The sequence below is a fragment of the Rhinatrema bivittatum genome, chromosome 15 (genome assembly GCF_901001135.1).
Source record: "Rhinatrema bivittatum chromosome 15, aRhiBiv1.1, whole genome shotgun sequence".
NCBI lineage: Eukaryota > Metazoa > Chordata > Amphibia > Gymnophiona > Rhinatrematidae > Rhinatrema > Rhinatrema bivittatum.
The window spans coordinates 75,317,450-75,344,627 of NC_042629.1; the positions used below are offsets into that span (position 1 = coordinate 75,317,450).

Below are 27,178 nucleotides of genomic sequence, written 5' to 3' on the forward strand. Positions count from 1 at the left end.
TGCGACCTCATCTTGGGGATTATCAGGAAAGGAATGGAGAATAATATCCTAATGCCTCTGTGTCGCTCCGAGGTGCGACCTCATCTTGGGGATTATCAGGAAAGGAATGGAGAATAATATCCTAATGCCTCTGTGCCGCTCCGAGGTGCGACCTCATCTTGGGGATTATCAGGAAAGGAATGGAGAATATCCTAATGCCTCTGTGTCGCTCCGAGGTGCGACCTCATCTTGGGGATTATCAGGAAAGGAATGGAGAATATCCTAATGCCTCTGTGTCGCTCCGAGGTGCGACCTCATCTTGGGGATTATCAGGAAAGGAATGGAAAATAATATCCTAATGCCTCTGTGTCGCTCCGAGGTGCGACCTCATCATGGGGATTATCAGGAAAGGAATGGGGAATAATATCCTAATGCCTCTGTGCCGCTCCGAGGTGCGACCTCATCTTGGGGATTATCAGGAAAGGAATGGAGAATAATATCCTAATGCCTCTGTGCCGCTCCGAGGTGCGACCTCATCATGGGGATTATCAGGAAAGGAATGGGGAATAATATCCTAATGCCTCTGTGTCGCTCCGAGGTGCGACCTCATCTTGGGGATTATCAGGAAAGGAATGGGGAATAATATCCTAATGCCTCTGTGTCGCTCCGAGGTGCGACCTCATCTTGGGGATTATCAGGAAAGGAATGGAGAATAATATCCTAATGCCTCTGTGCCGCTCCGAGGTGCGACCTCATCTTGGGGATTATCAGGAAAGGAATGGAGAATAATATCCTAATGCCTCTGTGCCGCTCCGAGGTGCGACCTCATCATGGGGATTATCAGGAAAGGAATGGGGAATAATATCCTAATGCCTCTGTGCCGCTCCGAGGTGCGACCTCATCTTGGGGATTATCAGGAAAGGAATGGGGAATAATATCCTAATGCCTCTGTGCCGCTCCGAGGTGCGACCTCATCTTGGGGATTATCAGGAAAGGAATGGGGAATAATATCCTAATGCCTCTGTGTCGCTCCGAGGTGCGACCTCATCTTGGGGATTATCAGGAAAGGAATGGGGAATAATATCCTAATGCCTCTGTGTCGCTCCGAGGTGCGACCTCATCTTGGGGATTATCAGGAAAGGAATGGGGAATAATATCCTAATGCCTCTGTGTCGCTCCGAGGTGCGACCTCATCTTGGGGATTATCAGGAAAGGAATGGGGAATAATATCCTAATGCCTCTGTGTCGCTCCGAGGTGCGACCTCATCTTGGGGATTATCAGGAAAGGAATGGAGAATATCCTAATGCCTCTGTGTCGCTCCGAGGTGCGACCTCATCTTGGGGATTATCAGGAAAGGAATGGGGAATAATATCCTAATGCCTCTGTGTCGCTCCGAGGTGCGACCTCATCTTGGGGATTATCAGGAAAGGAATGGGGAATAATATCCTAATGCCTCTGTGTCGCTCCGAGGTGCGACCTCATCTTGGGGATTATCAGGAAAGGAATGGGGAATAATATCCTAATGCCTCTGTGTCGCTCCGAGGTGCGACCTCATCTTGGGGATTATCAGGAAAGGAATGGGGAATAATATCCTAATGCCTCTGTGTCGCTCCGAGGTGCGACCTCATCTTGGGGATTATCAGGAAAGGAATGGAGAATATCCTAATGCCTCTGTGCCGCTCCGAGGTGCGACCTCATCTTGGGGATTATCAGGAAAGGAATGGAGAATAATATCCTAATGCCTCTGTGCCGCTCCGAGGTGCGACCTCATCTTGGGGATTATCAGGAAAGGAATGGAGAATAATATCCTAATGCCTCTGTGTCGCTCCGAGGTGCGACCTCATCTTGGGGATTATCAGGAAAGGAATGGAGAATATCCTAATGCCTCTGTGTCGCTCTGAGGTGCGACCTCATCTTGGGGATTATCAGGAAAGGAATGGAGAATATCCTAATGCCTCTGTGTCGCTCCGAGGTGCCACCTCATCTTGGGGATTATCAGGAAAGGAATGGAGAATAATATCCTAATGCCTCTGTGCCGCTCCGAGGTGCGACCTCATCTTGGGGATTATCAGGAAAGGAATGGGGAATAATATCCTAATGCCTCTGTGTCGCTCCGAGGTGCGACCTCATCTTGGGGATTATCAGGAAAGGAATGGAGAATATCCTAATGCCTCTGTGTCGCTCCGAGGTGCGACCTCATCTTGGGGATTATCAGGAAAGGAATGGAGATTATCCTAATGCCTCTGTGTCGCTCCGAGGTGCGACCTCATCTTGGGGATTATCAGGAAAGGAATGGAGAATATCCTAATGCCTCTGTGTCGCTCCGAGGTGCGACCTCTTCTTGGGGATTATCAGGAAAGGAATGGGGAATAATATCCTAATGCCTCTGTGCCGCTCCGAGGTGCGACCTCATCTTGGGGATTATCAGGAAAGGAATGGAGAATATCCTAATGCCTCTGTGCCGCTCCGAGGTGCGACCTCTTCTTGGGGATTATCAGGAAAGGAATGGGGAATAATATCCTAATGCCTCTGTGCCGCTCCGAGGTGCGACCTCATCTTGGGGATTATCAGGAAAGGAATGGAGAATATCCTAATGCCTCTGTGTCGCTCCAAGGTGCGACCTCATCTTCAGTACTGGGCGCAGTTCTGGTCACCGCGTCTCAAGAAAGATACAGCAGACTCAGAAAAGGTACAGTGGTGGGCAACAAAAATGAGAGCGAGGTTGGAATGACTCCCTGTGAAGAGAGACTACCCAGAGCATGGCTCTGTAGCTTGGAGAAAAGAGACGATGATATAGAAGTTCATAAAATATTGGGTGGAACGTAAGAGATTCATGGGGAAGAAGACTACGAGATGGTCCATGAAACTAACAGGTGGAAGATTTAAAATAAGTTGTAGGAAGTACTTTTTGACTCCATGCACAATCGGGCTGTGGGATCTGTTGCCAGAGGACGTGGTCGAGGCGACGAGTACTGCGGGGTTTTAAGAGAGAGGTTTGGAGAAGTTCCTGCAGGAAAAGTCCACAGCACATCCTTAGCCCGGAAGGTGTGGGAAAGTCACTGCTTATCCCTAGAAGTGATGGATCCTGCCAGGTACTTATGACCTTTGCTCTGACCCAGCAGGGCATGTCCTCTTCTCTTCTTTCTTTGCTATTAGGCTCCCTCTAGTGGTTGAGTTTAGTTTTGTTTTCAGCAGATGTAGCATATCAGGCAGTATTTCCTATCAAATTACCTAATTCCTATAAAGGACAAAATGTTTATCTCCTTCATCTTGACATTAATGATTTTATTAAAAGCTCCATAAAAAGAATCATCTGATAAACTCAAAACACCGTACATTAACCTAAGATGTGCCCTGCTGGGTCAGACCAATGGTCCATCGAGCCCAGCATCCTAGTACTAGTTCTTAACATTTCCATAGCGCTACACGAGAGACGCAGCACTATACAAGCACACAAAAAGACAGTCCCCACTCGGACAGGACAAGAGACTTGGGGTACTTCATAAAGCGAGACAATGGTTAAAAAGAAGAGGAAGTTATTTAACAAGACTTAAAAGCAGACAATCAGGCATAAGATTTAAAAGCGGTTTAAAAAATGAGTCTTTTAGATGGGATTTAAACATGGCAAGAGAGGGAGCATGGCGCACCAGTTCAGGAAGACTATTCCAAGCACAGAGTCGGGAATTGGCAATAGAAGAGAAGGGCACAGATAGGAGTAACTTATCTAGCAAGCAGAGTGCACGAGGAGGGGTGTAGAGAGAGATAAGAGAGGCGATGTAGTGAGGTGCTGCAGAGTGAAGGCATTTGTAGGTGAGAGAAAGGAGCTTGAACTGTATGCAGGAGCGGAAAGGGAGCCAATGCAGAGACTTCAGAAGAGGGGTTATGTGAGCATAGTGACTCTGGCGAAAGATAAGTCACGCGGCTGAATTTAGGACAGATTGCAGGGAGAGAGATGACTTGCCGGGAGACCTGTGAGGAGCAGGCTGCAATAGTCTAAGCAGGAGGAGATGAGAGAGTGGATAAGGGTTCTGGTAGTGTGTTCAGAAAGGAAAGGACAGATTTTGGCGATGTTATAAAGAAAGAAACGACATGTTTTAGCAGTGTTTTGCATATGTGTATCCTGTCCTTGATGTCGGCCAGTCCGGCTCATTAGAAAGAATAGGACGATGCATTCCTTGCTGCTTGCAGAAGTAAGCGGTGGCGTCGCTGATGATGGAGCTGCCTTGAGCCCACCCCTCCGTGCCGCAGTATGTGGGACGGGCAGGCTCCGTAGGTCACAAGCTTGGGGCGGTGATGAGGCGCTGCTGGGTGCACGGGGTCCCTCCTCGGCGGATGGGAGAAGAAACCTTGAGGGTTTGGTGCACTCCGCCCTCTTCGCCTCCCTGATCCGGCTTGGCGGGTGACCGGTTTGGGGGATTGGCCAGATGTTCAGACGCTCTCTTATGCAGCCTGCATCGTTTCCTGAAGTGGAAAAATAGCAAAGGGAGCGGCAGCTCTTGCACGTGTGTGCAATCAGAGAGTGCAGCCGGGACCACTCATTGCATCGCTCTGCACCTGCTTTCTCCCCGCTGGCCCATAAGCAGGACCATGCTGTTCTCTGTCAGATCTTACATTCCCCATTGTTTGGGACTGTGGGGGACGGGAGGGCCTGGGACGGTATTTGCCTGCTGTTCATCGTCAGAGTGTGCCAGGTTATTGGGAAGTGCTCTGTGCACCAGGTGGCGGTGGAGATTGATAGGGCAGAGAGGAAAACATAAGATTGTTGTTACTGTTGTGTCATTATTGCATAACATAAGACACAAGAAATTGGGTGACCCCGGGGGAGATACTCTGAGAGTCAGTGACTGAGGCATAGGGAGAGAGAGAGACGCCCCCGGGGTCACCCAGAGAGTCAATGACTGAGGGACAGGGAGAGAGAGAGAGAGACTCCCCCCTGGGTCACCCAGAGAGTCAATGACTGAGGCACAGGGAGAGAGAGAGAGAGACTCCCCCGGGGTCACCCAGAGAGTCAATGACTGAGGCACAGGGAGAGAGAGAGAGAGAGACTCCCCTGGGGTCACCCAGAGAGTCAATGACTGAGGCACAGGGCGAGAGAGAGACTCCCCCGGGGTCACCCAGAGAGTCAGTGACTGAGGCACAGGGCAAGAGAGAGACTCCCCCGGGGTCACCCAGAGAGTCAATGACTGAGGCACAGGGAGAGAGAGAGAGACTCCCCCGGGGTTACCCAGAGAGTCAATGACTGAGGCACAGGGAGAGAGAGAGAGAGAGAGAGACTCCCCCCCCGGAGTCACCCAGAGAGTCAGTGACTGAGGCACAGGGAGAGAGAGAGAGAGACTCCCCCGGGGTCACTCAGAGAGTCAATGACTGAGGCACAGGGAGGGAGAGAGAGAGAGACTCCCCCGGAGTCACCCAGAGAGTCAGTGACTGAGGCACAGGGAGAGAGAGAGAGAGACTCCCCCGGGGTTACCCAGAGAGTCAATGACTGAGGCACAGGGAGAGAGAGAGAGAGACTCCCCCGGGGTCACCCAGAGAGTCAATGACTGAGGCACAGGGAGAGAGAGAGAGACTCCCCCGGGGTCACCCAGAGAGTCAATGACTGAGGCACAGGGAGAGAGAGAGAGAGACTCCCCCGGGGTCACTCAGAGAGTCAATGACTGAGGCACAGGGAGGGAGAGAGAGAGAGACTCCCCCGGGGTCACCCAGAGAGTCAGTGACTGAGGCACAGTGGGATAAAAAGGGCAATTTTTGAAGGTATTTCTGTGAGTAGAAAGCGCCTGTCTGTCTGTGATAGAATAACATGCACAGTCCCGCAGCCTGCGCACTTTCACCCGGGCAGGGGCAGGGGCAGGTCAGGGGAGAAAGCAACGCACTTGGCTTTGGCTGTGAAGAGAGCCTGGACTCCCTGCTCAGACTCCCTGCGCGTTTCTCCCCTGACTTGTCTCGGGTTACAGCGGGGGCAGTTCTGTGTAGGTTGTGTTGCAGCTCAGCGTGCGGGTACCTTGCCTTGATGAAACCCTGTGCGGGGTAAAGCAGAGCGATAGGAAGGTGGCCCGGTGTTTCATACCCTGCTGTGTGTGAGAGACTGGGATTTAGGGGAAAACTACCCGGCTATAAATTACAAACCTAATTATTGGCCAGTAATTTCCTCCTCTTCAGCCTCCATGCAGTTAGCAGAGAGTGGGAAGTGAGCTACAACTAATAATGGTTTCACTTGAATCAGGGGGTTTGGATGCTGGAGGGCTGTCGGTTTGTAAGCAAAGGATTTAGCAGAATTGCCCTGGGTAAGTTACAGGAAGCTCTGGCTCTCTTAAATTATTCTTCTCAATCGAGCGGCAGGGCTGAGTGAGACGGGAGGGGGTGCTGAGAGGGCTGCGCGGAAAGCAGAAGTGGACGAGGCCTGAAAAACCCTCTCTGTGCGTTCCCCACAGCCCTAACGCTGCCAGCAGCCGTGACGGCCTGGATAACGAGACGGGAACAGAGTCCATGGTCAGCCACAGACGGGACCGAGAGCGGCACAGGCGGCGGACTGATGCAGGTACCCTCTCTCCTCCCTCTCCTCTCCTCTCCTCTCCCTCCCTCCCTCTCCTCTCCTCTCCTCTCCTCTCTCTCTCTCTGTCAGGCCGAGGAAGCCGTCGGCCTGCAGCACCAGGTACGTCTGAGGCTTGCAGGGGAGACGGAGGACGGCACTCCCCTCCCTCCCGGGCCTTGCATGGCCGCCTGGCTGGAGATTTTAGGGGTGCTGGTCTCCGTCTCCTGGACGCTTCTTGATTCGGTTCCCATTAAAGGCTGAGTCACGCTGGAATGGGGGCGGCAGGGAGAGAAGTGACGGGTAAGGCAAGGATGAGGCTGAGCACGGCAGATCCCTAGCTCCAACCTGTCCTGGTGAAACCGGAAGACGTGTGGTACGTGTGAGCTGTTCCCGTTTCAGAAGGGGCCCAGGATGCTCGCCCTAGACCTTTAATTTCTAATCCTTTCCAGATAAGCCCAGGGCAGCGCTGGATGTGTCTGCCTTGTGGGAGCCAACAAGCAGGAAGGGTTCAAGTGTGGATCTCAAGCCCCTGCCTTACACTGACCTGTTCGTTTCCCATCTCTGGAACAGTACAACGAGGAAACGGGAGCTGCCCCCAGCCAGTAAAAGCCCTTCTATCACTGACTCTTAACAGAGCCACCTACAAAATTAAGGAAAAATTGAATAAGTAACTTCCCCTGTATTTGTTAAATAGCAGGACTCAGTCCTGTCTTTATTATACAGCAGCAGCCCAGTCCCTGTCCTTATTATACAGTGGGAGCCCAGTCCCTGTCCTTTATTATACAGCGGGAGCCCCCGGGAGCCCAGTCCCTGTCCTTATTATACAGCGGGAGCCCAGTCCCTGTCCTTATTATACAGCGGGAGCCCAGTCCCTGACCTTATTATACAGCGGGAGCCCCTGGGAGCTCAGTCCCTGTCCTTATTATGCAGCAAGAGCCCAGTTTCTGTCCTTGTTATGCAGCAGGAGCCCAGTCCCTGCCCTTATTATACAGCGGGAGCCCAGTCCCTGCCCTTATTATACAGCGGGAGCCCAGTCCCTGTCCTTGTTATGCAGCGGGAGCCCAGTCCCTGTCCTTGTTAGGCAGCGGGAGCCCAGTCCCTGTCCTTGTTAGGCAGCGGGAGCCCAGTCCCTGTCCTTGTTAGGCAGCAGGAGCCCAGTCTCTGTCCTTATTATACAGCAGGAGCCCAGTCCCTGCCCTTATTATGCAGTGGGAGCCCAGTCCCTGTCCTTGTTAGGCAGCGGGAGCCCAGTCCCTGTCCTTGTTAGGCAGCAGGAGCCCAGTCTCTGTCCTTATTATACAGCAGGAGCCCAGTCCCTGTCCTTATTATACAGCGGGAGCCCAGTCCCTGTCCTTATTATACAGCAGGAGCCCAGTCTCTGTCCTTGTTAGGCAGCAGGAGCCCAGTCCCTGCCCTTATTATACAGCGGGAGCCCAGTCCCTGTCCTTATTATACAGCAGGAGCCCAGTCTCTGTCCTTGTTAGGCAGCAGGAGCCCAGTCTCTGTCCTTACTATCTAGCAGAAGGTCTTCGGAGTCCAGAGCGAATCATTTAAACGTTTTGTGTGTGTTACTGTCCGGCCTGTGCGATTGGACAAGGTGCTGATAGCTGCATTCCTAATTTGCTCTGCTGGAAATGGAAAGTGCAGTTTTCAGTTAGAAACTTGAGGAGTCTTGACGATGTCTGTGGCATGCCGAGCTCCCGGCCCCTCCTGGTCTCTAATGGGTGCTTATGTGCAGCTTGTCCTGGCCTGTGCAGGCCGCAGCCGTTCTGTACTGTGCTCTTTGGGGATTCATTTTAGTGATTGCTGAACGGTTCCGGGCATTAGATGTGAAGACACAGGTGGTAGAAAAGCCTGGGGGTGCTGGGGGTGCAGGGAGCAGCCCTTCCCCCTGCTCAGGTCCTCTCCTTACACGGCTCTTCCTATGCGCTTTCAGGCAGGCGTGCACTGAGCAATGGAAAGCATGCTTTCTCTTTTAAAAACATGTGCTGTCCAGTAAAAAAAGACAAATCAACAGGTTTTTTTTGTGTTTTTATTTGGAAATTGGCAATAACAATTCAAAGCTTTCCTGCCTGTGTTTGTTTTTTTTTTTTTTATCTTGAAACCGAGAGGCGGCGTGCGCGCTGCCTGCTCCTCGGCTGAATTTGCGCGATACTCCTGTGACCATACCTTACCCGAGCACGCGGCATCACTTGTGTATCTTGCAAGGTCTGATCACGCAGCAGCAGCAGGATGACCCCCGGCTCGCTCGGATAGAATTTGCGCTTCCCGAGTAAGATATAGGGTGTGCGGCGCCGAGACGCAGTGCATTACCAGGCTGAGGAGGACGGGAGGCGTTCCTGCCCGCTAGCGGAGCCGGGGAACCTGAGCAGGTACAGGCTGGAGGCTGCAAAGCAGCTAGGCAGAGAGATAATCTGAGGGTTTGATTCATTAAAGGGCCTTCTCCAGTTCACTGCCGCTGGGGATCAGCCTCTGATAAATCAGACCCAGTGACTTTTATCGCCAGAAGGACACTTGAATGGCCAACATGAGGCAATTAATGATTAATGAGCTGGGCTGCAGAGTAATTTATTTATTTTATTTTTTTTCAAGCCTTCTGTCGTGTCTGCTTTGAACACAGCCCTGACTGCCTCTTAATGGATGCAGCATGAGAAGGGCGACCTTTCCCAGTCTCCTCGCATGTGCCGCATCATTAAACATCTTCAGGGAGAAGGCAGGACGTTTCCTGAGCTTGTTTACATGGTTAAGACACGAGCTTAATGTACCAGAAGTTCCTGGCTCCAGCATTTTCTCTCATCTCTAGCTGAAGGGCCGGGATTTGTCTCCCCCCACACTGAGGGATTCTGACCTCAGCGGCTCAAGGTGAAGGACAGGAGGACGTGAAAGACCCGTTTTAATTAAGAGTAAGAACTCGTTAATATACTCGATCAGGCACTTAACTTTACAAAAAAAAGCCCACCAATCACCCCCCCCCCTCGCTGTTCCAGTGCCTGAGAGAAATCTCCCCCATCCTTTAATACAACTCCACACACGAGCAAATATGTAAACATCTTCCACAGAAGGCGACAAACTTATCCAGTCACCCACCAACGAGCATTTTCTTTCTCTGATCGCACACAGCTTTTGTGTTCAGTAATTCTCAGCTTAATCCTGCGTTTAGCTTGATTTAGGAACCACGGCGAAGGAGATATTGCTATTAGTCGACGTATTGCTGCTTAGGAGGCCACCTCCTGGTTCTCCTTCCATTCAATGAAAATTTATATTTCACGTTTTTGCTTTTATCGTGGTTTAGTATGATTTGGAATTGCAGGATGAATGTGTGTGTTTTGAGTGTGAGTGACTTAGTATGAGAGTTTTTGATGTTTTTATAGGCTTGGTGATGTATCTAGCAATGTTTTAGACTAAAGAGTTATTCATGCTCATTTTGTGAATTGTATATTTTGTAATTTTGCATATTGTATTGACAATTATCTTTATTCAAATTGATTATAATGGATTAGAAAGCCTGAATTGCTTGACGATCCATACTCTCTCTCTATGTGCACTCTCGCTTTTGGACATGAGAGAAGATACTTATGTATCCTACAGAAAGAGCTGTTAGGCACAAACTGATGATAACCGTAAGAAGGGGAACGCCTGGAAGATGAGAGCTGTGTAGGAGGGACGAGTGCTCCTGTAACACTGGTGCCGTGGATTAGCAGTGACTGTGTAGGAGGGACGAGTGCTCCTGTAACACTGGTGCCGTGGATTAGCGGTGACTGTGTAGGAGGGACGAGTGCTCCTGTAACACTGGTGCCGTGGATTAGCAGTGACTGTGTAGGAGGGACGAGTGCTCCTGTAAGACTGGTGCCGTGGAAGAGCGGTGACTGTGTAGGAGGGACGAGTGCTCCTGTAACACTGGTTGCTTGGAAGAGCGGTGACTGTGTAGGAGGGACGAGTGCTCCTGTAACACTGGTTGCTTGGAAGAGCGGTGACTGTGTAGGAGGGACGAGTGCTCCTGTAAGACTGGTGCCGTGGAAGAGCGGTGACTGTGTAGGAGGGACGAGTGCTCCTGTAACACTGGTTGCTTGGAAGAGCGGTGACTGTGTAGGAGGGACGAGTGCTCCTGTAAGACTGGTGCCGTGGAAGAGCGGTGACTGTGTAGGAGGGACGAGTGCTCCTGTAACACTGGTTGCTTGGAAGAGCGGTGACTGTGTAGGAGGGACGAGTGCTCCTGTAACACTGGTGCCGTGGATTAGCGGTGACTGTGTAGGAGGGACGAGTGCTCCTGTAACACTGGTTGCTTGGAAGAGCGGTGACTGTGTAGGAGGGACGAGTGCTCCTGTAACACTGGTACTGTGTAGGAGGGACGAGTGCTCCTGTAGCAGTGGCTGCTTTGCAGAGTGGGTGAGCACTGCTTGCATTCTCTGTTGGGAGGGCAGTGCCTGCAGATCTGCCTCTGTACAGAAGGTGTGATGGGGGGGACTCCTGTTTCCCCCCCCCCCTGCAGTGCGTGCAGGGATTTGCATAGCCGCCGCCTCCTGATTGGCTGCTGGGCAGTGCGGCTGAGCTGCCTGCTGGCAGGGGGGAGCCGGGGCTGGCAGTGCTGACAGGGAGGCGCTCGGCGCTGTCTCCGGTGAGTACTCGGCTCTCTCGCCTGCCGCCGCTCTTCTGATTTCATTCTGCAGAAACTTGGAAGGGGCGGGCGGGCTTGGTGGGGTCTGGGGGGGACGGTGCAGGCTGCCTGCAGAGAACTAAAATCCAAGCTCTCCTTCATGGGGGAGGGGGTGGAGGTGTCTGAAAGCCCAGCTCAGGCACTGCTCTGTTTAATGGGGAGGAGGGGAGCTCCGCGCCCCATCTGGAATAGCAGGAGAGGGTGGTGTGGGTGGTGGGGACTCCTGGGTCCTTCCCCCGTGAGAGGGTGGTGGGGACTCCTGGGTCCTTCCCCCGTGAGAGGATGGTGGGGACTCCTGGGTCCTTCCCCCCTGAGAGGATGGTGGGGACTCCTGGGTCCTTCCCCGTGAGAGGGTGGTGGGGACTCCTGGGTCCTTCCCCCCTTAGAGGGTGGTGGGGACTCCTGGGTCCTTCCCCGTGAGAGGATGGTGGGGACTCCTGGGTCCTTCCCCCCGTGAGAGGATGGTGGGGACTCCTGGGTCCTTCCCCCCTGAGAGGATGGTGGGGACTCCTGGGTCCTTCCCTCGTGAGAGGATGGTGGGGACTCCTGGGTCCTTCCCCCCTTAGAGGGTGGTGGGGACTCCTGGGTCCTTCCCCCCGTGAGAGGATGGTGGGGACTCCTGGGTCCTTCCCCCCTTAGAGGGTGGTGGGGACTCCTGGGTCCTTCCCCCCGTGAGAGGATGGTGGGGACTCCTGGGTCCTTCCCTCGTGAGAGGGTGGTGGGGACTCCTGGGTCCTTCCCCCCTTAGAGGGTGGTGGGGACTCCTGGGTCCTTCCCCCCGTGAGAGGATGGTGGGGACTCCTGGGTCCTTCCCCCGTGAGAGGATGGTGGGGACTCCTGGGTCCTTCCCTCGTGAGAGGATGGTGGGGACTCCTGGGTCCTTCCCCCGTGAGAGGATGGTGGGGACTCCTGGGTCCTTCCCCCGTGAGAGGATGGTGGGGACTCCTGGGTCCTTCCCCGTGAGAGGGTGGTGGGGACTCCTGGGTCCTTCCCCCCTTAGAGGGTGGTGGGGACTCCTGGGTCCTTCCCCCGTGAGAGGATGGTGGGGACTCCTGGGTCCTTCCCCCCTGAGAGGATGGTGGGGACTCCTGGGTCCTTCCCCGGGAGAGGGTGGTGGGGACTCCTGGGTCCTTCCCCCCTTAGAGGGTGGTGGGGACTCCTGGGTCCTTCCCCCGTGAGAGGGTGGTGGGGACTCCTGGGTCCTTCCCCCGTGAGAGGATGGTGGGGACTCCTGGGTCCTTCCCCCCTGAGAGGATGGTGGGGACTCCTGGGTCCTTCCCCCGTGAGAGGATGGTGGGGACTCCTGGGTCCTTCCCCCGTGAGAGGATGGTGGGGACTCCTGGGTCCTTCCCCCCTTAGAGGGTGGTGGGGACTCCTGGGTCCTTCCCCCGTGAGAGGATGGTGGGGACTCCTGGGTCCTTCCCCCCTGAGAGGGTGGTGGGGACTCCTGGGTCCTTCCCCCCGTGAGAGGGTGGTGGGGACTCCTGGGTCCTTCCCCCCGTGAGAGGGTGGTGGGGACTCCTGGGTCCTTCCCCCCGTGAGAGGGTGGTGGGGACTCCTGGGTCCTTCCCCCGTGAGAGGATGGTGGGGACTCCTGGGTCCTTCCCCGTGAGAGGGTGGTGGGGACTCCTGGGTCCTTCCCCCCTTAGAGGGTGGTGGGGACTCCTGGGTCCTTCCCCCGTGAGAGGGTGGTGGGGACTCCTGGGTCCTTCCCCCCGTGAGAGGGTGGTGGGGACTCCTGGGTCCTTCCCCCCTGAGAGGATGGTGGGGACTCCTGGGTCCTTCCCCCGTGAGAGGATGGTGGGGACTCCTGGGTCCTTCCCCCGTGAGAGGGTGGTGGGGACTCCTGGGTCCTTCCCCGTGAGAGGGTGGTGGGGACTCCTGGGTCCTTCCCCCGTGAGAGGGTGGTGGGGACTCCTGGGTCCTTCCCCCCTTAGAGGGTGGTGGGGACTCCTGGGTCCTTCCCCCCTGAGAGGATGGTGGGGACTCCTGGGTCCTTCCCCCGTGAGAGGATGGTGGGGACTCCTGGGTCCTTCCCCCGTGAGAGGATGGTGGGGACTCCTGGGTCCTTCCCCCCTGAGAGGATGGTGGGGACTCCTGGGTCCTTCCCCCCTGAGAGGATGGTGGGGACTCCTGGGTCCTTCCCCCTGAGAGGATGGTGGGGACTCCTGGGTCCTTCCCTCGTGAGAGGATGGTGGGGACTCCTGGGTCCTTCCCCCGTGAGAGGGTGGTGGGGACTCCTGGGTCCTTCCCCCGTGAGAGGATGGTGGGGACTCCTGGGTCCTTCCCCCCGTGAGAGGATGGTGGGGACTCCTGGGTCCTTCCCCCGTGAGAGGATGGTGGGGACTCCTGGGTCCTTCCCTCGTGAGAGGATGGTGGGGACTCCTGGGTCCTTCCCCCCTGAGAGGATGGTGGGGACTCCTGGGTCCTTCCCCCGTGAGAGGGTGGTGGGGACTCCTGGGTCCTTCCCCCGTGAGAGGGTGGTGGGGACTCCTGGGTCCTTCCCCCGTGAGAGGATGGTGGGGACTCCTGGGTCCTTCCCCCGTGAGAGGATGGTGGGGACTCCTGGGTCCTTCCCCCGTGAGAGGGTGGTGGGGACTCCTGGGTCCTTCCCCCGTGAGAGGATGGTGGGGACTCCTGGGTCCTTCCCCCGTGAGAGGATGGTGGGGACTCCTGGGTCCTTCCCCCGTGAGAGGATGGTGGGGACTCCTGGGTCCTTCCCCCCTGAGAGGATGGTGGGGACTCCTGGGTCCTTCCCCGTGAGAGGGTGGTGGGGACTCCTGGGTCCTTCCCCCGTGAGAGGGTGGTGGGGACTCCTGGGTCCTTCCCCCCTTAGAGGGTGGTGGGGACTCCTGGGTCCTTCCCCCCTGAGAGGATGGTGGGGGCTCCTGGGTCCTTCCCCCGTGAGAGGATGGTGGGGCCTCCTGGGTCCTTCCCCCGTGAGAGGATGGTGGGGACTCCTGGGTCCTTCCCCCCTGAGAGGATGGTGGGGACTCCTGGGTCCTTCCCCCCTGAGAGGATGGTGGGGACTCCTGGGTCCTTCCCCCGTGAGAGGATGGTGGGGACTCCTGGGTCCTTCCCCCGTGAGAGGATGGTGGGGACTCCTGGGTCCTTCCCCCGTGAGAGGGTGGTGGGGACTCCTGGGTCCTTCCCCCGTGAGAGGATGGTGGGGACTCCTGGGTCCTTCCCCCGTGAGAGGGTGGTGGGGACTCCTGGGTTCTTCCCCCGTGAGAGGGTGGTGGGGACTCCTGGGTCCTTCCCCCGTGAGAGGGTGGTGGGGACTCCTGGGTCCTTCCCCCCTGAGAGGATGGTGGGGACTCCTGGGTCCTTCCCCCCGTGAGAGGATGGTGGGGACTCCTGGGTCCTTCCCCCCGTGAGAGGATGGTGGGGACTCCTGGGTCCTTCCCCCCGTGAGAGGATGGTGGGGACTCCTGGGTCCTTCCCCCCTGAGAGGATGGTGGGGACTCCTGGGTCCTTCCCCCGTGAGAGGATGGTGGGGACTCCTGGGTCCTTCCCCCGTGAGAGGATGGTGGGGACTCCTGGGTCCTTCCCCCGTGAGAGGATGGTGGGGACTCCTGGGTCCTTCCCCCCTGAGAGGGTGGTGGGGACTCCTGGGTCCTTCCCCCCTGAGAGGGTGGTGGGGACTCCTGGGTCCTTCTCCCGTGAGAGGGTGGTGGGGACTCCTGGGTCCTTCCCCCGTGAGAGGGTGGTGGGGACTCCTGGGTCCTTCCCCCGTGAGAGGGTGGTGGGGACTCCTGGGTCCTTCCCCCCTGAGAGGGTGGTGGGGACTCCTGGGTCCTTCCCCCCTGAGAGGGTGGTGGGGACTCCTGGGTCCTTCCCCCTGTGAGAGGGTGGTGGGGACTCCTGGGTCCTTCCCCCGTGAGAGGGTGGTGGGGACTCCTGGGTCCTTCCCCCCTGAGAGGGTGGTGGGGACTCCTGGGTCCTTCCCCCGTGAGAGGGTGGTGGGGACTCCTGGGTCCTTCCCCCGTGAGAGGGTGGTGGGGACTCCTGGGTCCTTCCCCCCGTGAGAGGATGGTGGGGACTCCTGGGTCCTTCCCCCGTGAGAGGATGGTGGGGACTCCTGGGTCCTTCCCCCGTGAGAGGATGGTGGGGACTCCTGGGTCCTTCCCCCCGTGAGAGGATGGTGGGGACTCCTGGGTCCTTCCCCCCGTGAGAGGATGGTGGGGACTCCTGGGTCCTTCCCCCGTGAGAGGATGGTGGGGACTCCTGGGTCCTTCCCCCGTGAGAGGATGGTGGGGACTCCTGGGTCCTTCCCCCGTGAGAGGATGGTGGGGACTCCTGGGTCCTTCCCCCCTGAGAGGATGGTGGGGACTCCTGGGTCCTTCCCCCTGAGAGGATGGTGGGGACTCCTGGGTCCTTCCCCCCGTGAGAGGATGGTGGGGACTCCTGGGTCCTTCCCCCCGTGAGAGGATGGTGGGGACTCCTGGGTCCTTCCCCCGTGAGAGGATGGTGGGGACTCCTGGGTCCTTCCCCCGTGAGAGGGTGGTGGGGACTCCTGGGTCCTTCCCCCCTGAGAGGATGGTGCTAGGTTAGGTAAATCTGAGTTCTCAATGCCGGGAATCTTGCTGGGAATAAAGGGAGGCAGGTGCAGGCTCGGCCTTCTTGGGACACTATAAATCCATTGTTCTTTGTCCTTCACCGCGAGCTTACGATGATTTATTGTACTTGTAGGCATCTTAGAGCCAGGTTTAAGTTTCAGGTAAGGGGAGGAAAAAAAAAAAAAGCAAACTGTACCTGAAAGGCCATTTGGCAGAACTTTTTAACGTAGTGGAAATGGAAAAAAAAGAGAAACACAAGGCTGCCGCAGCTTGTGCCGCCTGGGAGTGTGGGGACAGGACGGCCCGTGGCTCGCCCGCCTGCAGGACGCGCTGCCTGTCGATCGGTTTTTCCTTACAGAAGGAAGAGGGCGATGCTCGGCTTCCAGGCAGCCCAACAAACCCTGACCTGCTGCCTTTTCTGCTACTGGGTTTTGATTGACTTTTGTTCATCTGGTGTGTGGGTTTTTTTTTTAGATTTTTTTTGTTTTTTTTTAAATGATGTTGTAACCGTCTTGTATTTTTCTTGCTGGCATTTCATGCAGTGTGTGGCACAGAGGCTGAGCTGGGAGCGCGCCAAGCTTGGAAAGAAAAGATTCCCGGATTTTGTCATCTCCCGGTCCTCCTCCCTCCTCGCAGCCGGCGGACGACGAGGCTCGCAGACGCGCTCCTTCACTCTGCACCTGCCGGAACCTGTCGCATTATATCCTGCAGGGATCTGTACTCCAGAGAAGCGATCGGACGCTTGCTGCTCCTGGATTTGCCGTATTTGCCTCCAGCCGATTGGGAGTCGGAAGCTGCAGGGGGGGAGAGAGGGTCCTTGGGGCGATAAGAGCGGCCACGTCTGCCTCGGAGAAGGGGATTGGGAGGGCAGGGGGGCTGGACATGGTCACCTCCTCGGTTTTGCAATGTTTCGGGAGAAGCCGGCCGAGGCAGCAGGAGCAGCAGCAGCGCCGCCGGGCACCCCACCACGCGAGGAGGCCACGTGGGAGGTGGTGTCGCCACCTGCCCAGGCCCCTGCAGCCGCTCCGATGCCACCCGGAAGCTGCGCCCCGCGTGCATCGCTGTAGGTATCAGACAGGGGTGGAAAAAAAGGACCCCAGTGTCATTCTGGGCCCCACTGGATAATTCTCCTGTTCCAGTAAAAGGTTTCACAAGCTGAAAAGAATACAAATAGCAAATGAGAGCCCATAGCGGGCTAAGCCTGAGTTGCTTCTTTATGAGTAATGGCGTCACGCCGCTGAAAGTGCAGATGAAGGTTTGACTACCCCGGCCCCTGCGCAGGCTTGCGTTAATCAGCCTGCTCTGTCGCACGTCTCGGCTTCAGAAACGCAGCTGCTGGCCAGTGTCTCGCTGGGGCTGGCTTTTTGAGCCCTGGTTCTCATGCAGAATTTATTGGTGTGATTTGGCAACACAAAAAAAAAACCAAAAAACCCACGAGCGTGTGATCAGCAGGCCCATGGTTGCTGTCGCAGCGTTTAAAATGCTTGGAAAGTTAGCAGGGTCAGAATCCGCAGCCCCGGTAGGCAGAGGCCTCTCCTGTGGTAGCTGAACTCTGCCCCCTGGTACCGGCGGCTTCATCCACCATCCAGACAACGTATCTTAAGGTGAAAATCACAGCACAAAGGCAAATTCCTTACTATTGCAGAAAAAGAAAGAGAGCGAGGTTTAATGTTGCTGGTGATTTGCTGTGATGCTTTGCCCAGGCTTCCTGAGATGCTGCACTCAGAATGAGTCCCCTTACCTGGAGATGAGCAGAAGATTTACCACAGCATTTGTACTTGGAATAATCCTTTTAGAAGCATGGAGGAATGTTTGGCTTGCAGGGTCAGGACTGGCCTTTTGTTAGGCTCCCCGGTTGGTGAGGATTTGCTGGTTTGCCTTGATCCCAGTGTTGTCTTGTGCAGAGGGAGATGTAAGAGGATCTTAAAGGACCTTCATTCTCAGTTTTTATTGTATTGCACCCAGGAATCTTTCCGTGTCTATTACAATGAGAACGAAAACAGAAAAAAAATCAGTGGGGAAAAAAATGACTCAGTTTTCCCGGTAAATGCAATTTCTTTTTGCGTTTATTTAAAAACGTATGCACTGCAAATCAAAATTACTAAACATTCATCAAAATAGATAATAAAACACAAACATTTAAAAAATAAAATACCTTATCTGTAACGGACTGCATTCATAGTCCTAATGATTAATCTCTACTCGGTAGTGGCCTTCTGTCCTGATACGTCCGTGCACATCACAAACGCTGCTCCCTGCTGGCGTCACATTAAGCGTGAGGTCTTTTTAAGAGTTTCCTAAATTTTAGCAGAGAAGACTCTTCCTTTATATTTCAAGGGAAGAGAGTTCCACAAGACACAAAGTCTCTCCTGAGCGTCCTCTGGACGGGCGATTCTAGGAGCAGGAACATTCAGGAGCTTTTGGCTGGAGGATCTGAAGGCTCGTGAGGAGCAGTCTAAGTCTTGGAGGAGCAATACCATTCAGTATCTTGAAAGAGATCCTCCACTGAACAGGGAGCTGAAACTTTTCAGTAAAAATTAAATAAAAACTGAACATGAAAGTCCTTAGAGAAGCTGCAGACGTGTGAGGGGTTTATTGCTGGAGGGAGCTCGCAGGCAGGCAGGCGGTCCTTACAGGCGCTGCTTTGCTTTCTGCGTAGCTGACATGTTACTGATGTGTTAGGCCATGGTTAGCACCGAGTTCCCCCCGCAGAACAGGAGATCTGAGCCCAGGTCCAGCACAGCACTGCCATGCAGTCACCTTGCCAGGTAATGTTTCTTCCTCCTGCTTTTTCTGCATTGGCCTTGAGTTCCTCATGAGAGGCTTCTAGGAAAAGTAAAAAGTCATGGGATAGGTGGCGATGTCCTTTCGTGGATTGCAAACTGGCTAAAAGACAGGAAACAGAGAGTAGGATTAAATGGACAATTTTCTCAGTGGAAGGGAGTGGACAGTGGAGTGCCTCAGGGATCTGTATTGGGACCCTTACTGTTCAATATTTATAAATGATCTGGAAAGAAATACGACGAGTGAGGTAATCAAATTTGCAGATACAAAATTATTCAGAGTAGTTAAATCACAAGCAGATTGTGATAAATTGCAGGAAGACCTTGTGAGACTGGAAAATTGGGCAACCAAATGGCAGATGAAATTTAATGTGGACAAGTGCAAGGTGTTGCATATAGGGAAAAATAACCCATGCTATAATTACACAATGTTGGGGTCCATATTAAGTGCTACCACCCAAGAAAGAGATCTAGGCGTCATAGTGGATAACACATGGAAATCTGTTCAGTGTGCTGCTGCAGTCAAAAAAGCAAAGTAGTGTAGCTGGGATTAAATAAGGTTTGGATAAGTTCTTGGAGGAGAAGTCCATTACCTGCTTTTAATTAAGTTGACTTAGAAAATAGCCTCTGCTATTTGTAGCAACAGTGACATGGAATAGACTTAGTTTTTGGGTCTTTGCCAGGATCTTATGACCTGGATTGGCCACTGTTGGAAACAGGATGCTGGGCTTGATGGACCCTTGGTCTGACCCAGCATGGCATATTTTAGATATATATATATATATATATATATATAATTTATATATTTATATTAGCTGATGTGCTGCTGGTGCTTGGTTTCTGTGTAGCTGATGTGGTGCTGGTGTTAGGCCATCGGGCAGTGCTTGGTTTCTGTGTAGCTGATGTGCTGCTGGTGTTAGGCCATAGGTAGTACAGAGTTACCAGCAGGGCACGTTCAGACTGTTTGTAACTCCATGACAGGATGTAGACCAGGCCTAGCTCCTCTCCCTCCTCTGGCTAACCCGAACCGAGGCTATGGCGGCTCTCCAGGTGTGCAGAAAACATCTGGACAAGGGCGAGGAAAAAACACCAAGCAAACAGAATCTCCATGCAGAAGCTTTTGTGTTGGCTGAAATGGATTAAGCAGCTCGGGTAACTCTTAATGTGTGTGATGGGAGACGAGTGCCCGGTAATGATTGCACATTAGCAGGACAGTGGGAAGGACTCGCTCAGGGTGTGATTAATAGCTGCACCTGAGGAGGTGACATCACCTGCTTACTCGCCATAACTCTTCCTGGGAAGAAAGGCAGCGTTCATTTGTGATTAACAGAGTGAGAGTGAGGCGGCTCTCAGGGGTTTATTCCATAAGGCAGGGGCTTGTTAACGGAAGCCGCCCCAGGACTGCCTCACTCCTATTCATTTTGTAGTCCGTAGCTCCGCTTCCACCGTCTTCCTAATGCTTCTCTTGCTCCTACATGGTTGAAAGAGCTGTGGGGTGCATTTTGAAGACCAGCCACGCGTCTCTGGTAGAACAGGTGGAAGCTGGACCTTCTGGGACCCCCACCGTGACCCCCATCAACCCCCAGAGGTCACAGTTCAGTCCCTGAGAAGAGCCGGCCTGATTTAATGTTCCCCTGACTTGGCTGGTCCTGCTCACACTGAGAGTGGACACCGGGGAAGGGAGTCCTCTGCTCTGGGAAGCTGAGAGCACAATTTATTGCATCAGTTGCAGCGCGTGCGATAACTCTCAGGGGAGTTATCCAGAGCCGACGCCGGGGTGACTGGTCTCCAGAGCGCAGGCACCCGTTTTCAGAAAACTTCTTATCTTGCACCAGTAATCGTTACCACAGACAGAGAAGAATCTGTTAAAAAATAAATGCAGAAAAGTTGAACTGTGCCAGTGAGTAAAGGAGAATTGCTCTGCGTGCCCTTGACGTTCGCCTCTAACTTGGGGAGTTCGGGTCCTGAATTGGCCCTTTTGAAAATTTGCTGGGGCAGAATTTCTAACTTTAGGAGCTAAAAGAGGCGGGAGGCTCCAGCGAGGGAGAGGATAAGGAGGCGCAGCCTTGATGTTTAGGCCCCTAAGTTTAAGTGGATTTTCAGCTGAATTGTGCAGGATAAATGTAAAAGCCCAGCTCTTTATTCTATTTATTTATTTACTGTCAGCCTCTTAGGTTCCTCCCCTCCGTCTCTGTAAAGGATTAATTTTAGCATGGATAAAACCTCTTCTGATCAGGTCTGCTTTCTCTTGGTGCAGTTTTCTTTGGTTTTTGCTTCTCTTAGGATCTGGTTAGGTGCTAATGTGACCCCTTCTCCCCCTGAGCATCGCCTCAGCGTGCATGTGCCAGTGACTCCCAGGTTATCAGGGGCAGGGTTGTTAGTAACTGCACATCCTGGCCCAAGGATGGTTGTTTGCTATCGGAGCCCTCTCTCCCCCAGTGCTGGCGGTGCTGCCATTCCTCCTGCTTGGGAATGCACCCCGGAGGTGCCTGCACGGGTGCTTCTGAGGTGCAGTGGCGCCCAGGAACTGTTCACAGGTGGACGGGTGCCATGGATCGCCTCTTCTCGCTTCGGGTTGTGTTTGCGATGGGCTTTTGCCCTTTCAGTGGCCACGTCTGGGAGCTGCAAAGAGAGGTGAACTCTTAAGTGTGAGTCACTTGTACCTGTGAAGGGACTCAGATCTTCAAATAAAAAAAAAGATCCACTTAAAGCTCTCTTGCTCTTTGAAGTCTCTTCCAATTTATTCCGTTCCGGATGCTTTATCCGCCCAGTGTTTTCCGACATGCCTGAGAAGGCGACCTGTAAGCAGAGGGCATCGCACTTGGGTTGTGAGGGTCTCTTGATCCCTCAGGAGGGCAAGCTGCTTAGGCTGAGCAGAGCCACAATGTTAAACCCATGGGCCAAAGGCTTCCTTTCCTTTAAAAGTGCAAGGAGCCCGTGGAGGGCTTTGTGAGGGTGGCGGCTGGCTCCGCAGTCCAGTCTGCACTATGTCGACCCTGGGAGTTGTCTCCCAGGCTAAGTCAGCGAGTGTCTGCCTGAGAATCATCGACTGAGATCTGATTACGGTGTTCATGGCCCCCCCCCCCCCCCCCCCCCCCCCCAATAAGTGAACCCTCCAGCCTTCCATGCCTCCGAATGAACTTCCCGAGCAGGCGGGCCCTGCTCCCCCTCTGACTAAATCTCACATTTTTAAGTTGCTTTTAAATCGTAAACTCTGGATCTCTCTGATCATGTCCTCCTTGATTTATTGCTGTTTAGCCTGTAATAAATCCATTTCCTGCTGTCTCTTGACTAGATTATAAGCTCCATGGAGCAGGGACCCTCTCCTGTGTATGTTGAATAGCGCTGTAGAAGGATAAGTCCTAGAGAATTAGTTTAGTAAAAAGCAATTCAAGCCACTCCAGCTGTCACTGTGAGCTTACGATCAGGTGAGAGGGAGCACAGGACCTGGAGCTTTTCTGGTTCACACTTCCCAAATAGTTATAGCCAGTGGAGAGAGCCCTGGTGGCTGATAGTAAGTAAAGATTGCTCCTGCCTTACTGAGTCACCACAGGCCCTCTTCCATCTTCCTGCTGTGCCCTTTCTGTCTGTCTCACGTAGGATTGACGTGTGTCTCTCTCTCTCTCTCTTGGTTACTCCCAGCCCTGCAATTCCAGGCCCCTACCACCCTCTTGGTAAAGTGGTGTTTTTCTTGCACTTCCTCTGGTTTTCCCTCCCTCCAAATACACATCAAGACCCCTTGTCCTTCAGCTGCTTCTCCTGTTAAAAATGCCGACTCCTTTTACTCTGCTGAAGCCTGCTAGACATGCGAGTGTGTCTATCGCATCCCTCTGCCGCGGGCACGTGGGCTTCCCGACCCTTCCTGCACTGAGCTGAAATTTACCCACACAAAGGGAGGAAAGCACTAGAGTTTGTTTGCACAAAGGAAGGGATGAAGAGCTTCGGGCAAGGAAAACAAGAAACCATTACCCAGAGAAAATGCTGTTTGCTTTTTGCAGGAGATCTGACGAGCCACGTCATTGGGTATTGCCTGGGGCTGTCTGTCTGTCTGTCTGCGCTCGAGGGGAAGTGAATGGAAAGCCGCAGCCTATCCAGACATGTCCAGCGGCCTCAGGAGTGATGAGAGCTTTTGCTCGCCTTCCCTCAGTCGGGAGCCAAGCGATGCCCGAAACAAGAATTATCCCAAAGGAGCCAGAAACCAGAGGGGGGGACGGGAGGGGCCAGGCTCTTCCTGAGGTCAGCATCGCCTCTGAAGAGAGGGCTCTTTCTAGTCTCAAGCTCACCCCCCACCACCACATCTTTGGATAACTCTTACGATGCGCCAGTGAAAGGGGTCTCGGCCCTACAAGGATTGCAGCTTCCCCTGCAGCCACAAGAAAAGCATTTTCTAGCTGTAGAACAGACTTGAAGCCTACAAGGTAATTAGGAGGCACGTGTTTATCTGTCAGAGGGTGCGTGGGAGCCTCCTGTCGAGGGGCAGGTTTCTTATTATTGCTCCCGGTCCAGCCTAGAGTGACCACTCTCTGCCGGGCAGCGCTAAGTCTGGCCGGGTGAGTCTCTCTGCAGGTGGCACGACGGGCCCACGCGCAGGATTTCCTGCCTCGCGTCTCTCAGATAAAGGCCAGCACTGCCCCTCTCTCTTGGGGAGGGGGTGGCTGGTTCTCATGTGAAGGCAGAAGGGCTGGCACTCACAGTAATGGAGAAAGCACATTCAATCCTTGGTGAAGCTCCCTGCTGTGGGCTCTTTCTTTCAGCTTCACCTGTGAGTTCATGGAAGGTGCCTGGTGTCAGAAACCACCAGAACGTGATTAGTTCATGCTGTTAACGCGTTGAAGGCACCCAAGCTGGCATCAGCGTGAAGCTCCCTTTCCATCTGAGCGCAGCGATGGCGTCACTTTAAAAATGAATCTCCTCTCCCATGGGTCAGCGGGGTTTCCTCAGGGCTCCGTCCCCTCTTCGGCATAGTTCAGCTTTTATCTCTCTCCCTTTTGCTGTTTGTTATCTAATTTGGGGGTACATTATAAGCTTTATGTGCATGACGTACAATTTTATTTCCCGCTTAAATCACCACGGGATCTCGCCACTCTATTCCCATCGCTGTGACTTTCCTCTCTCTGTGCCTGTAAAGACACAACAGATTGTCCCTGAATGTGGACAAGACAGAAATCTTAATATTTTCTTGTATTAATATCAGTCCACAAACCACCAAGCACTAGAGAGCACTCTAAATAATATCCACACCAGAAGGGAGTGCTCAATAAAGATTCCACAGTCCCAAGGATTCAAATTATTTGTAAATCCAAAAGTAGTTTTATTTTTTATGGCGGCAACTCCACTGTATAAAAATGTATTTTTTTTTTTTTTTTACAACCACAGGTCCCCCTGTGGTTGTAAAAAACCACAGGGGGACAACTCCACTGTATAAAAATACATTTTTATACAGTGGAGTTGCCGCCATAAAAAATAAAACTACTTTTGGATTTACAAATAATTTGAATCCTTGGGACTGTGGAATCTTTATTGAGCACTCCCTTCTGGTGTGGCTTGTATTAATATCAACATTTCTGGCCAGGTACGGAATCTAGGTCTGGCTCTTGATCCCACCCTCTCTAGGAGAGGCCGCTCCTCAAAACCCTTGTAAGAAACTCTTTCGTGAAACTTTGCACGTTACCTCATCTTCCTCCTTCTCTTATCTCTGAAGACCTTCACACGGTGCTTCAGTCGCTGATCGTCTCTGATATGGACTATTGTAACACCCTCTACAGTGGTCTTTCCGCATGTGTCCTAAAGTCACTACAGATTATTCAAAACACCACTGCATGTCTCCTTACAGGCACAGAAATGAGAGAACACATCACTCCAGTGTTGCTGTCCCTCCATTGGCTTCCCATCCTCTAGAGGATACGTGTTAAACTTGCTGTCACTATCCACATCTTATTAATGTCAAATCCTCTCGGATCCTCTCTGTACTTAAGAATACACACTCCATGAAAATGTTCTTATTCAAGCAAGTGTCAGAGATAGCAGATTAGACTCTTCATTTTCTATCTATCAGAAGTATATCAATCATTTGAGGCTCTCTGCATGTGATATCTCTTTCCACCTAGGTATCAGTTATTGTCAGACTCTTATCTTATCTCATTTCTACCGTTTGTATTGTTTTTATCTTATGATTGTGTATGTGGCTTTGTAACCCCTCTCCAAATATTTTGCAGGGCGCGGGATATAAATAATTTTAAATAAAGTTTCTTGTTGAAAGGTTCCATAGGGAATGTTTGAAAATATCAGATGAAGTATGGGTTTGTTTGTTTCTGAGGAATCAGGGCGTGGGCTGTGTCAGCACCTCTGTGGCTGGTCCGTGGCTCTGGACACTGAGAGAGGACGGAAGTTGTAATGCGAGGATGTCGGCAGAAGTCCTGGGAGAAAGTGTGGGCAGCGCCTTGTGATGAGGCCAGCAGTGCTGCAGATTGGCGCTTTGTCAGTCTGATAAGGACGCAGTGCCCGAGCTGCCCCGGCTCTCGCCCCCCCCTTGCTGATTCGGATGGAGTTGGCACTATTTGGTGGCGCCTTGTGATGTGGCCAGCAGTGCTGCAGATTGGCGCTTTGTGAGTCTGATAAGGACGCAGTGCCCGAGCTGCCCCGGCTCTCGCCCCCCCTTGCTGATTCGGATGGAGTTGGCACTATTTGGTGGCGCCTTGTGATGTGGCCAGCAGTGCTGCAGATTGGCGCTTTGTCAGTCTGATAAGGACGCAGTGCCCGAGCTGCCCCGGCTCTCACCTCTCTTGCTGATTCGGATGGAGTTGGCACTATTTGGTGGCGCCTTGTGATGTGGCCAGCAGTGCTGCAGATTGGCGCTTTGTCAGTCTGATAAGGACGCAGTGCCCGAGCTGCCCCGGCTCTCACCTCTCTTGCTGATTCGGATGGAGTTGGCACTATTTGGTGGCGCCTTGTGATGTGGCCAGCAGTGCTGCAGATTGGTGCTTTGTCAGTCTGATAAGGACGCAGTGCCCGAGCTGCCCCGGCTCTCACCTCTCTTGCTGATTCGGATGGAGTTGGCACTATTTGGTGGCGCCTTGTGATGTGGCCAGCAGTGCTGCAGATTGGTGCTTTGTCAGTCTGATAAGGACGCAGTGCCCGAGCTGCCCCGGCTCTCACCTCTCTTGCTGATTCGGATGGAGTTGGCACTATTTGGTGGCGCCTTGTGATGTGGCCAGCAGTGCTGCAGATTGGCGCTTTGTCAGTCTGATAAGGACGCAGTGCCCGAGCTGCCCCGGCTCTCACCTCTCTTGCTGATTCGGATGGAGTTGGCACTATTTGGTGGCGCCTTGTGATGATGCCAGCAGTGCTGCAGATTGGCGCTTTGTCAGTCTGATAAGGACGCAGTGCCCGAGCTGCCCCGGCTCTCACTTCTCTTGCTGATTCGGATGGAGTTGGCACTATTTGGTGGCGCCTTGTGATGTGGCCAGCAGTGCTGCAGATTGGCACTTTGTCAGTCTGATAAGGACGCAGTGCCCGAGCTGCCCCGGCTCTCACTTCTCTTGCTGATTCGGATGGAGTTGGCACTATTTGGTGGCGCCTTGTGATGTGGCCAGCAGTGCTGCAGATTGGCGCTTTGTCAGTCTGATAAGGACGCAGTGCCCGAGCTGCCCCGGCTCTCACTTCTCTTGCTGATTCGGATGGAGTTGGCACTATTTGGTGGCGCCTTGTGATGTGGCCAGCAGTGCTGCAGATTGGCGCTTTGTCAGTCTGATAAGGACGCAGTGCCCGAGCTGCCCCGGCTCTCACTTCTCTTGCTGATTCGGATGGAGTTGGCACTATTTGGTGGCGCCTTGTGATGTGGCCAGCAGTGCTGCAGATTGGCGCTTTGTCAGTCTGATAAGGACGCAGTGCCCGAGCTGCCCCGGCTCTCGCCCCCCCCTTGCTGATTCGGATGGAGTTGGCACTATTTGGTGGCGCCTTGTGATGTGGCCAGCAGTGCTGCAGATTGGCGCTTTGTCAGTCTGATAAGGACGCAGTGCCCGAGCTGCCCCGGCTCTCGCCCCCCCTTGCTGATTCGGATGGAGTTGGCACTATTTGGTGGCGCCTTGTGATGTGGCCAGCAGTGCTGCAGATTGGCGCTTTGTCAGTCTGATAAGGACGCAGTGCCCGAGCTGCCCCGGCTCTCGCCCCCCTTGCTGATTCGGATGGAGTTGGCACTATTTGGTGGCGCCTTGTGATGATGCCAGCAGTGCTGCAGATTGGCGCTTTGTCAGTCTGATAAGGACGCAGTGCCCGAGCTGCCCCGGCTCTCGCCCCCCTTGCTGATTCGGATGGAGTTGGCACTATTTGGTGGCGCCTTGTGATGTGGCCAGCAGTGCTGCAGATTGGCGCTTTGTCAGTCTGATAAGGACGCAGTGCCCGAGCTGCCCCGGCTCTCACCTCTCTTGCTGATTCGGATGGAGTTGGCACTATTTGGTGGCGCCTTGTGATGAGGCCAGCAGTGCTGCAGATTGGCGCTTTGTCAGTCTGATAAGGACGCAGTGCCCGAGCTGCCCCGGCTCTCGCCCCCCCTTGCTGATTCGGATGGAGTTGGCACTATTTGGCGGCGCCTCTCGTCTTGTTTTCCTCTGATGTTGCTGGTGCCCTTGGGAGAAAGCCGAGCGTAGGAGATGATGGTTTCTCTGTTTTATATTC

General features: G+C 53.8%; 1 protein-coding gene across 4 annotated transcripts in view; it reads left to right on the forward strand.

Annotated features, from left to right (window-relative positions):
- Positions 1-27,178, forward strand: part of DVL1 (dishevelled segment polarity protein 1) — a 97,542-nt gene that overhangs the window by 38,927 nt on the left and 31,437 nt on the right. For all 4 annotated transcript variants that reach the window (XM_029578348.1, XM_029578349.1, XM_029578350.1 and 1 more), the window contains exon 4: positions 6,409-6,515. In XM_029578348.1, the coding sequence (XP_029434208.1) occupies positions 6,409-6,515 (107 nt within the window). The remainder of the gene's footprint in view (positions 1-6,408; positions 6,516-27,178) is intronic.